General features: G+C 38.4%; 1 protein-coding gene across 3 annotated transcripts; it reads left to right on the top strand.

Moving 5' to 3' along the window:
- The first annotated feature begins 3,282 nt into the window (after positions 1-3,282).
- LOC101159277 (N-acetyllactosaminide beta-1,3-N-acetylglucosaminyltransferase 2) lies at positions 3,283-10,935 on the top strand. 3 transcript variants are annotated; one of them, XM_004073637.3, is made up of 3 exons: positions 3,283-3,459; positions 8,344-8,415; positions 8,955-10,935. In XM_004073637.3, exon 3 carries the CDS (start codon positions 8,959-8,961, stop codon positions 10,285-10,287), a length of 1,329 nt encoding a protein of 442 aa, XP_004073685.1. In that variant the 5' UTR covers positions 3,283-3,459; positions 8,344-8,415; positions 8,955-8,958; the 3' UTR covers positions 10,288-10,935. The 3 variants fall into 3 exon arrangements, with proteins under 3 accessions (XP_004073685.1, XP_023815124.1, XP_011478804.1); XM_023959356.1 differs by having other exon boundaries at positions 3,328-3,459; positions 8,222-8,415; XM_011480502.3 differs by lacking the exon at positions 8,344-8,415 and having other exon boundaries at positions 3,328-3,459.
- Positions 10,936-12,412: the final 1,477 nt, after the last annotated feature.

Genomic DNA, 12,412 nt, shown 5'->3' with positions numbered 1-12,412 from the left:
ATCTTATGACAAATCATTAAAAAAAGTTCCCAGTATTCATGATTACATTATTTTTCGGACTATAAGTTACCCTGGAGTATATGTTGCAGCAACTAAAAAAAAGCATTAAAAAAAAGTATTCACGAAAAGGTTTTGGAGAAATGTATCAAACCCACAGGAGGAATCTAGTACATTAGCACAACTTACTAACAATTATTCAAATAACCATAGCATTAGGAACATGCTAACTAACAAGTCAACCAAATTCTTTATATCACTTCAAATCACTAATACAGCACTTTAATTTTTTCTCCTTTGTCAGCAAATACTGATGCACACACCTACAGTGCCCTCTAGTGATTGTTGCTATGTATTTATTTTTAATTACATATAAGTCGCACCTGAGTATAAGTCCTACCACTGCCTAAAATATGTACAAAACAATGCAACTTATACTCTGAAAAATACAGTACAAACATTTTATCCAAAACCTAAAGGCCTGGTTTGATTTCTAGAAGAATCTTGGCAAAAAGTTGTCCGCTTAAAGTTTATTTTATTAAGTATACTTGAGTATAGACGTAAGTATAGCAAGTACAGTATACTATAGACCGTGTAGGCGTAGTGTTGAGAGAATACTAACTGAATACCTCTAAACACTAAATTGGAACATTTTAGGTTTATAAGTAGCGGCTGGAGGGCTCAGTTGGCTGTGTCTGAAATCGGTGCATGAGAAACCAGGGTTTGTTTCCCGGGGGGGGTTGAACACATCCAGTCTAGATCCTTGGATAAGACCCTTCACGCTTCTGCCTAACTTTGTAGTCACTTCCTGTGCTGGTCCACAGCCCGGAAGAAATACAGGGTTGTGTCAGGAAGGGCATCCAGCGTAAAAATCCCAAAAACCTGTGCGAATCAGTGGAATCTGATTCTCTGGGGCGACCCTCTGAAGGGATATGTCGAAAGGTGAACAACAACTGTAAAGCTTCAAGTATACTGCTTCACTGTTAGTATGCACTAAGTATACTTCATGCGCGTTAAATAGACTACTTTTTGCATAGTTTCTGCAGCTCAGACAAGGAAAACAAAGACGAACATGGATCTACTCTGATACAAGTGGATGCAATCAGAACGGAGCTTGCCCAGTGTTTTTTCTATATAAAGAATATGGTCTTTTTCAAACGGCATTTTGTCGTCTGCTCCTGATTCACAACTATTTTAATAAAGAAATGCTCCGAAATGCAATTTTGTTATACACATGTCATCTATCATGAGGAAAATACTACAAGCACATGTTAAAAACGCCATTTATTAAATGGAGTGAGTCTTTAACAGTTTTGCATGAAAACCCTCATATTTATGACCTTTTCGTGCAGGTTTTGCATCTGTAGGGTCCTGCCTGTTTTGATTTTACATCCTCTCGCATCTGCATTTCTCCTAGATCAGATAATTTAGTTGGATATTTCTCTAAACGTCACTTACCAGCCCTGCCGTGAGTAAATATGTGCATTTCCTTTTCATGTCTGCAGACAAAGCGCTGCTGTATGTTGCTGCAGGTCAATTACAAACAGGTAAGCAGAAGCCAAAGTATATATTTTTTAACCCCTTGACCCTTATTGATGCTAAAAGAAAATCATTAAACTACTTTGGCTCCAAAATGACCTTCATTTAGCATCTACATGAAACCAAAATATAATTGTTATTTTCATAACTGGAGATAAATTTAGGTGTCATGGGGTTAAAAACAGATCATCCATTTATTTTCCAAACCCACTTAATCCCTTTTAGGGTCACAGGATGCTGGAGCCTATCCCAGCCACTGCTGGGTGAAGGCAGCATCCAGCCTGCCCGTCCATTGTTGGAGCCAAAATCAATATAGTTTGTAGGTTTAACAGGTTTTAATCTGATGTCTTTGTTACAAGACAAGCAGAACCTGAATGAAGCTTGATTGATCCCCCCCCCCCCCCCACCAGTCTCAGGACAAAAGAAATGCCCCCAATAATTCACAAATTTACCTTAAAACAGCTAATTACCACCTTTCGTGTCAATGTTGTTTTCTTTTGTAAAAAGCAAATTAAATATTCAAAGACCATCGATACTAGGTTTATCTTTTGTAAAAGGTTAGACTTTTGAATATGTAAATAAATGAAAACAACTCTTTTAAGCTGCCTCCAGTGGCCGCTTGAAAAATTGCAGTTTGATTTACACTTCCCAATGAAAAGCCAAGACGTTGATGGGAGTTTATAAGAAACCCTGCACTGACTCAAGTCCATCAAACCATGTGAACACACAAAGACAGATGCTAGCAGCTCATTCAGGCCACAGGAAACCATTAGAAATCCATCCCTGGTCAGAAAAGTTTCAGAGATGTGTGCATGGAAAATGGAAACACAGAAGTAATAATGCATAGAAAAAGCTAACATTTAGACATAGCCTGGGATATTTAAGCGTTATGTGAATTTTAGATATCAATCCTAAGCTTTTTTTGTTGTAATTTCAGAATTTTTGGTTAAAACAAAAAGAAAAAGTGACATACGTTTACTTTTTAATTGTTTTTATTTGTTGGAGTTCAACTGTGTGTTTTTTTTAAAGACCCACTGCGATGAAAATTGAGGTTTGGGTGGTTTTAACAAGTTCTTGTAGCGTTTTTTTTTTCTCATGGAGGAAAATTAGGATTGAAACTGCTTTTCTGGGTACTTTTTTAATCAAATCATTGTGAATCAGGAGCAGATGAAAAAATACTGAACAGGTTGTAGCTGTGACATAGGTGCAAAAGGGGGGCGGGCCAAAAGCTCCCTGCTCTGCTCCATTCTGAAGCATCCACTGGCAGACAAATAGATCCATTAAAGTCTTTATTCTCATCATCTGAGCTGGAATCTGGATCAGAACTGGACGGCTGGATATCTCCAATATTGCTCACAATTTTTGTCCCACCGATAATGTTAGGTTGGGGGGTGTGAGGGGCTTTAAGATAGCGGGAGAGCATGTAAATAAAAGGGTGATGGGAAATGAGACAGTTCCACCCACAACTAGGGGGTGAATTTCAAGTGTCTGACCTAGAAAACGCATGTTCTCTTATTTTATTTTAGCTTAAAAAAGGTCATAATCATGCTTAAAAAATCACTGGGAACACTTTGAAAATAGATCAAAAGCCGATTGAAGTGGGAATTTAAATTAATTGTTGGGTTTTTGTATTTTTAACAGCTACATTGTTATTCTAACCCTACAGTTCCTGCATTTATTTTGATGGCTTTTCCACATTTCTTAGTTTTAAAATTGTCCAAATGAGGCCCAAACGGGACGCCTCACGTCCACCGCAGACCCCGCCCCTCCAGGTATGTCTGGGTGAGCATGCACAGGTGAACCCAGGGCCGATGATCACCTGAGATCATAGAGCTATGATGAGCGGCCACAGCGAGTAACCCCCTGGACCTCCGCCTCCGCCAAACTGCAGAGGGAGAAAGGCTCCCCCCGTGACCCATACAGGTGAGGAAAACGCCCCCTCCCCAGAAAACTGGGGTTATAATCTGGATGGATTAGGGCAGGTGCGCGCGAGCAGGTGCTGCTTGAGTTTTAAGGAAGTTATTGTAATCATTTGTTTGTACAGGAAGTCAGTTTCAAGCAAACTCGTTTCACAAAAGCTGCTGTGCTCGTGGTCTACTTTTGTTGTTATGGTAATTCAGTAAAAAAAGAAGCAAAAAACTTTCCATTTAAATCAGGATCTGTTTCACTTTTTCATTTCTATTGTCTAAATCTAAAATGATGAAGACAGAAAGAGAAAAGGGGACCAAACATCCAAAAACTAACATTCTCAACATTTACATTTTATTTATTTATTCTGGCTTGGATGATTTTTTTATTATTTTAATTCTTTAAACGTTTTCTCGCAAAAGTTTCTGTAAATACATTTTACTAGACAAATATATAGAACATTTGATAGACGGGGGGGGGGGGGGGGGGTGTTAGAAAGTAAGATTAGTCAAATACACCAAGTACACAAACGGAATTTTGAGTTTAATTACCGTTAGCAAAAAGTAATTAATTAAAATGTATTACAAGTTGGTCTATACTAAAAGCAAGGAAAGTATATTTAAAGTTTACTTTTTATGTACTATATATTGTAAACAAAGTATCTACACTTATTCCTATACAACACACATGGTCTTAGTGTACTTGCTATACTTATACTCAAGTATACAGAATAAAATAAAGTGTACTATTTTTCTAGGGGTTATTTGTTTATTGAGGATTTTATTATGTTGAATCCTCAATAAACACACATCTTCATCCCAGACCTCGTCTTGGTGAGGAAGACTATCACCTGTAGTTGGAGTAAAACTTTATAAAGTGATGAAATGAATGTTTTAGTGAAACTGAATGGCCTTTGATCTGTGTCTACATTCATACATAATCAGAATCATTTCATTTTTCAATAATATTATCACCTGCCTGCATAGTCTTCTTTTTATGTTGCATTATTGCATTTACCATAATATTATTATTATTATTTTAGGGCTAAATGAGCTCATATTTGTTGTAAAGACACATGAGAGTTAGCTTGTACTTGTTGAACCCGTTGGTTTCATTGGATTGTTTAGTTTGATAAATTTTTTTCTGATTAGGTTGAAAAGTTTAGACTCTTCCTGGTCAAACTTGGGTTGGATTGCCTTCTTTGAAATGCAAACATGGTTCATGGAACGGTCTGAATCATTGAGTTGTTAGAAATGAAAGTATTTTTCTAATGCTTTCTGGGTTGAGCTGTTTACACATTTGTATGTTTTTGCATAATATCCCTTTCCCCAACAATTTTTTTTAGTTTATTTGGTTTTTTATGATATGATCAAAATCAAAAATAGACATCATAACAATGAATGACAATATGCAAAGTTCAGAAAGGTTACAGCCCCTCACATGCTCAACCTCGCAACAAAAACAGCGAGCGATATTGCAGCGGTACAGGTTTGAGCCAGATACCAGTTTGGACGAGGAAAACAAAGACGTACATGGATATAGTCATCTATAAGCGGATCCATCAGAATGGAGCAGAGCAGGAAGCATGTGGCTTTCCGTTGTAGGTTCTATGTCACACCGACAAGTTTTTTTCAACTGCATTTTCCCGTCGGTTTCTGATTTGCGATTTGAATAAAGAAACACTACGAAAGGCACTTTTGAGCTTAATTTTCTTTATATATCGTCAGAAAAATGCTTGAAGAACCTGATAAAAACGCCATTTTCATCTGAGTGGGTCTTTGATTATAATTGTAGTCATAATTTTTATTTATAGGGCGCCTTACAGGAACAAACAAATCATAAATCACAGTTGCCAGAATAAAACAATAGTTCAATTCGTACAATGATAAAAAACAATAGAATTATAAATTAATTAGGATGGATATGCTAGTCTGAAGAAATTGGTTTTTAGATATTTACCGAATTGAGGAATTGAATCCATGTGCACCCCCCACCCCCGGGGAGATGAGCTAAATCCGAAATTCTATAGTCTAAACCAGAACGGCCCAATCCTGGTTCGAGAAGACACTTGGACATTAAAGAGGTCAATGAATAACTTTGTAGTGTCATGATCATTAACCGCATACCTTAGTGTTAACAGAAGTAAATTCAGTAAAAAAGGGGAACAAAAGTTAAACATTGATGGAGAACAATGAGGAGGAAAACAGAAAGTTGGTCTCTGATTTCACCGACTGGTGTAACGGTCATGGCTTCATCTTGAACACATCCAGAACTAAAGAGATAAAGCTGGTGAACATTGATGGAAACAGCATTGAGGTTTGTTCTGGAAGTCTGCAGACCATTGACTGTTATGAAGGGATATATATATGCCAAGACATTGCAAGCAAAATTTTCTAACTAGCAAATTACAATATTAAATATTTGCTTTCAAAAAATATTGAAGGTGGAAAAAAGTTGAAAGCAAACATTTAAAATTTTTATTTGCTAGTTAGAAAGTTTTGTTTGCAACATATTGGCATATATATCACTTCATTGGCTGTATATGAAAACTGGACTGAGTGAACCCTCCCCCCCTGCATTTCACACAGGAAGTACCTGTGTCCAATAGACTTCTACAGAGAAGGAAACAGCTCTTACTCGGTTATTCTATTTCTCTGAATAACCACTCGTGCTGCTACCTTTGATAATCCTCGTTTGTTTTCCATATTTTTTTGTAGTTTAAGTTATAAACTGACCAATCAGATGCCTCAGTGAAAATAGGTGGTGCCTCCCTGCCCAACATCCAACGTTTGAAACATTACATTTGACAGATTTCGTGCGGCCCGCTGTCCAGTGGGAGGGGTGTGGCCTTCCTCCAAGCTCACACCTAATTGGCGAGAGTGGTTGTCATAGATATGTCGATTCAGACCAATCACTGCTTACTGACGATCTCTGGCTCCAACATGGTGCGGTGTTCATATACCGAAAAAATGGCAACTGAATTGACTTAATTTGCTTGGAGCTGGAAGTAAACCATTATCTGAAGATGACATTACACTGACTCAGTCCAGTTCCCATTTACAGTTACTGTCTGACGGTCTGGTGGAGGATGGAATGAAGACCAGGATGGAGGATATCCTCAAAAACAAAAATCATCCAAAACACAAGACTTTGGCTTCTCAGAACTGCTACATATTTCACTTTTCTCTCCAGAGTGATGGGTTTATCTATTGTGTGAATTTCTGAATCATTTGTTACTGGACAACCAAATTTCTTCTAAATAAAATGTTTTTCTATATAGTAAAAAGGAACAGAAATCTTCCCTTCTAGTTGGTGTTTTGGGCTTTTCAGCACCTCTGCTTCTAACCATGAGATAAGATTTTTTTCTCAAAAATAGTCTTACATTTAAATAGCCTCTCCGATCATGTTTTAATCAGTTGTGAAAGTGTTTCCTGTGGTTTGGTGGTTTTAGCCAAAAATCAAAGGTTTCTTTAGAAAGGTACCTCTAAATTGTGAGCGAGACCGTTGGCCATAGGAGCAGCCCTGCCCCACCTCTTCCCCCAGCAGATATTTTCACCTCACAAATGTGCTCTTTTGTAGAAATACTCAAAAATGCAATTTTAAGCTTAATTTACTTAATAGAAGTCATTCATCATCAGAAAAATGTAACAAAAAAAGGAATTAAAAACAACCAAACAGCATTTTCATTGAGAGTGGGTCTTCAAACAGCTAAATTGTCAACAGACCCCAACAGTGAAACATTTGTTATTGTGACCACTAGGGGGCAGCATAACCATTAGAAGTAATGTCTATGCATCCATTATTTTCTTCCACTTATGCGGGTCGCAGCAGCACCAGTCTAAGCAAAGATGCCCAGACGTTCCTCGCCCCGGCCACTTCCTCCAGACGTAGGTTGTGTCCAAATTCCCACCCTAAATCTAACTACTAAAAAACTAAATAGTGCGGCTCTCTGTAGCGGCCTGGATTTTAAAAGCATCTCGGACGCCACGCTCACTTTAACTTTTTTTTTTTTTTACAACGTCATCGATTTCAGGAAGTTAAAATCTAATTGATATAAGCCTTTTGCATGATTATTTAAGAGTCCACTGTTTTCTGAAGATTAAAACTTTGATGGTTTATTTAAAAAATACATTTAAATGCATATTTTGGCTAAAATTGTTCAGACCCAATGCATTATGGTCAATAATCCCCGATCTAGTGAGCATCGATGCACACTGGTTTTCCACAGAGACTACTCGGAAATTTCTAGGGCACTGGATTTGGAAATTGTAGATTCAAACAGCCCTACAAAATGGTGAACGCACTATATAGAGCACTATATGGTGCTCTACATAGTTCTACATACTCCCCAGGGAGGCGTCCAGAAGTAATTTCTCTTTATTAGGTTTTTGGCTAACCCGCTGATGGAGTATAGGTTTATGAAAATTCTTATCTGCTTAAAACCCTCATCTGCAGCTTTTCTGCTGTTTGTTTAAAAGGCTCCGCCTTCTTCTCTGGTGGGCTCCTCCTCCTCAGTGACATCATAACTTGGCATTTCTGGATCTGTGTGGGGGGAATTGCTCTGCAAAAGACTTTTGGAAGGTTGTCATTCAAATTTCCTTCAGGACAATTTAGCTTCCTGTTGAACCTGCTTGAGTCTAAGAAATGCCATTTTTTTCAGAGGATTGCATTGTTTGAGGTGTTGTTTTTATGTGTAGCAGCTTATGAAAAGCCAGCTTTGGAATTGACAGTTGAGAAATTAAATCTGCCTTTAGCTGAATTGGATTTCTATCACCAGGCTCTTTGTCAGCGGGCGTGTCTCTCCTGACCAGTTTCCACACCTGCAGCGAGTTCCTCCACTTAATTTTCTGTTGCTCTTGAGCAGCTTTGCGGACAGAACATGACTTGTTTCTCTGTCAGGGGATCAGACGGGGAGCGTCAAAAACCACAACTCCACCTGTAAACAAGTATCCAGTCAAAAAAGACACACTGGTAAGAAAATAAATCTGCTTTTGTTTGGATTAGGAGAAAATATTCGGATGTTTGGGTCCATTTAAAAAAAAAAGGGTTTTACAGTTAAATTGCTGTCATTGTTGAGATTCTAAACATTTTCTAGCCTCACATATGTTCAAAGTCTGAGCATTTCTTTCTTTTAAACTTTGGTGTTTATTTTTGTCTTTTTTTTTCTTTTATGAAGAAGTGATCAAATAAATGTATCATTGAATGGAATGCAAAAAAATCCTCCTACTGGACTGCTAGAACTTGTAAGGTGGTGTTTCATAAGTAACTGGTTCTGTAGTGAAGCCCACAGGCTGCTTCATGTGTGTCAAACAGAATAACAAACTGTTATTCTGTTGGTGAGACAAAGAACTGTCATCGTTTGATTTAGGCATCAATATTCCATTTACATTTATTTGGAAAAAAAAGTATATAAATATTAAAAAATCTGAAGATTTTAGACATTTCATAGAAATGATTGATTGCTTCATTATTTAACTGTGTAATTTATGTTTTCTTTCTCTGTGTTTCAGCTAAATGGCCAGGTACTGCTGTCGGTGGCGTAACCTGCTGCTCTGTGTGTGCACGCCTTTCTGCTGTCTGCTGCTGTTCTTCACCTACGCGGCTGTCAACATAAGTATCAGCCTAAATGGCGTTTCGTCCCGTCCCGAAAGGGCAGAGAATGTGATCCTCCCTGTGATTCCTACCACTTTCTGGGAACACCATAGCAGTGCCTTTTGGAACCAGCTCCAGAGGGCCGTGGACTACCACTTCAACCCCATCCTGTACTCGGAGAGCCGGAATCGATCGGCGATTGTCCACTTAGGTGATTCCTTACTCAACAAAAGTTTCTTTGAAGTTACCAACATGGGTCACATGAAGAAGAAACTTGAGGAACTGCCACCAGCCATGCAGAAGTATGTCAGTCACATGCAAAGGAGGAGCTACCCCGTCCTGATCCAGCCAGACGGGGCGTGTGGGGCCAAAGCGAGGCGTGAGGATCAGACGCCTTTCATTCTGTTCGCCATCAAGTCATCAGAACTGAACATCAAGAACCGACAAGCCATCCGACAGACGTGGGGTCAGGTGGGATGGGTGCAGGGGCAGAAGAACAGCAGCAACAAAGAAGAAGTAGGAGGATACGTCCGGAGGGTGTTCTTGCTCGGCAAGGAAGACTCCCATTTTCTGGGTGCAAATATGTCTCACCTGCTGAACGCGGAGAACAGACGTTACGGAGACATCCTGCAGTGGGACTTTGAAGACACCTTTTTCAACCTCACCCTGAAGGACGTCCTCTTCTGGAGCTGGTTCTCACGCAACTGTGGTCGGACTCTCTTCGTCTTCAAGGGCGACGACGACGTCTTCGTCAACACTCCAAAACTCATCTCCTACCTCCACGAAGAGCTGAAGAAACCGCACGCGCACGCCACCATGAAGGAATTCATGATCGGAGACGTCATAGGAGATGCGATGCCGATCCGAGCGAAGTACTCCAAGTACTTTGTGCCGGACAGCTTCTACAAGGGCATCTACCCCAGCTACGCAGGTGGAGGAGGGGTGGTGTACTCGGGCCATTTGGCTCGACGCTTGCACCACATCTCTAAAACCGTCCACCTGTACCCCATCGACGACGTCTTTGTAGGGATGTGCATGCTTCGCCTGAACGCACTCCCCATCCATCACCCCTCTTTCCTCACATTTGACTTCCCGTCCACCATTAAAGAGGATCCGTGCGCCGATCACACCGTTCTGCTGGTCCACAAAAGAGGCCCTGAGCAGTTGGTGGAGATGTGGGCCGAGTTGAAAAGGACCTGGACGCAATGTCGGGACGTTCCTCTGTGGGCTCCGGTTATAAAAAAGCCATGAGGACCATGTGGTCACACGGTAGCCATGCACTTTCACTTTTGCGGTAAGGAAAAACCAATCGACACAACTTTCCCGTTAAAACCTGACTATGCGTCACCACATCCACACCAGCCTGAAAATATGCCTGCATAACTTAAATAACACACTTTTAGTGGAAAACCTGAACTTTTATAGTCTTGGTTACCAGAACTGCACTGCTGATCATGAACTGACTTTCACTTTGTTCCATGTTAATTTATTTGTTCTTGTAAATTGGTGATATAATTTTTTCTTTAGTTTGATATAGGATTTTTTTAAAAGCTCTTTAAATGCATTCCGATCTGCTTTTATTGTCAATAAAAAATTATCTGTTTTGGTTAAAAAGCTTCAGAACTCCAAATTTTCAGAAGAATTCAGTTTATCCTCCTTCACAGACAAACATGAGTTATGGTTTATTTTCTTTTTTCTTCTTTAATTGAAATAGAATGCTTACAGGGAGCTTTGATGGATCATAAGAATAAGATAAAAGCATTACAAAGATGTATTTATTAAAAATGTCTGGGAGATATAATAATCCACCTAAAAATTCATAAATTATTTCAAGACTTTTCAGATGACCATTATTAAAACATTTGTTTTCTCTACTTATTAAAGAATTTCAAACATTCATAAAACTGAAATCCAGTTATGTTATTTCATAGCTTTTCCAGAATAGCTTTAAAATTATGCCCATTTATTACCATTAGTTAGAGGCAGCATATTTAGAGCAGTTATGGCTCTACATATGGCTTACATTCAATATTCAAATATACATTTGAGTGTGTTAGTTTGTAAAAGTAACATGAGAGGCTCTTGTTAAGCTAAACCACATATTTTAGTGGGCAGAAACTGAAAACTATAGAAGCGATTCTGTAGCTAAATTAAAAATAAAAGTCAAAACCAGAAATGCTTTTTCATTTTCAAAATGAAGCTGCAATTTTTGACTCCAAATTAAAATGAAAAAGCAATCCGCCAAAAGGCTTTTTCATTTTTATTTTCTTTTTCTTTCATTTCATTTTCTTTTCTTGAAAATGAAATGTCAAATACCCTTTTTCATTATCATTTAATTAAGTGACAGAATAAGCGGTGTTGAAGAAGAAAATGAAAAAGCATTTTGGCAGATTGCTTTTTCATTTTAATTTTGAGTCAAAAATGAAGTTACATTTTGAAAATGAAAAAGCATTTCTGGTTTTGACTTTTATTTTTAATTATGCTACACAAATACTTCCATATAATACAGGTTTAAGGGTCTGTGATGTAATATGTAACAGATATTCTAAAGTTGCTGTTTATTTATTTTATTTTTTTAACATTAATGTTGATGCCTGAATCAGGTTTTTTAATGAGTCGTTAAACGTTTTGGAAACTCATTAATATTTTTTACATTTTGTGGCATTTTATGATCATAACGTTTAACACTTTAAAATCATCACTGTTGTCTAGTTTGTGTTAATTCCTCACAACGGTTTGTTACGTCTCACTGGAAGGTGGTTTCAGTAAAAGGCTAGAAACTCTAGGGGGCAGTGTTAAATCTGAAGTAATTAGCTGAGCTGAAGCTCCTGGTTCCTCTTGCTCATGAGCGCTAAAGGTCTGTTGGACACAAATTTAAAATAAATCAATTTAAAAAAAAAAGCATCAGAATAACTACATTTAAACAATCAAACCTTGAACCAAAAGAGATGCAGAGAAGAAAAGGGTGGAGGAGCCATTGGGTTCAGAGGCGGTCCTGGCTAATTTGGCGCCCTGGGCGAAACACTGGAAGGCACCCCGCCCCCATGAACTCAGTCTGTACACAAACACAAGGACAAAAAGTGTTATTTAATGTATTAACAATATAAGTGAAATGACAACTTACAGTTGAAATCACAAATGAGATAAATGTTGGTTCACTCTAAACATGCAATGTTTTTTTTTTTTTTCTAGTCTAATGCTGACTGGCTCCTGGTTTAAAAAAACATTTTCATTAATGCCGGTCATTTCTGTTGGCTTGGTGATTGGACATAAATGGAAACTATAACGGATGTTTTCTTCAGTTACATGTGCTTAAGTACCACAAAAAACGGAATTAAAAAAGGGAACGGAACGGCAGAAGAGCAGCAAGATGACA

Source organism: Oryzias latipes, chromosome 10 (assembly GCF_002234675.1).
Source record: "Oryzias latipes chromosome 10, ASM223467v1".
Classification (NCBI taxonomy): Eukaryota; Metazoa; Chordata; class Actinopteri; order Beloniformes; family Adrianichthyidae; genus Oryzias; species Oryzias latipes.
This window is presented reverse-complemented; position numbering and strand designations above follow the sequence as displayed.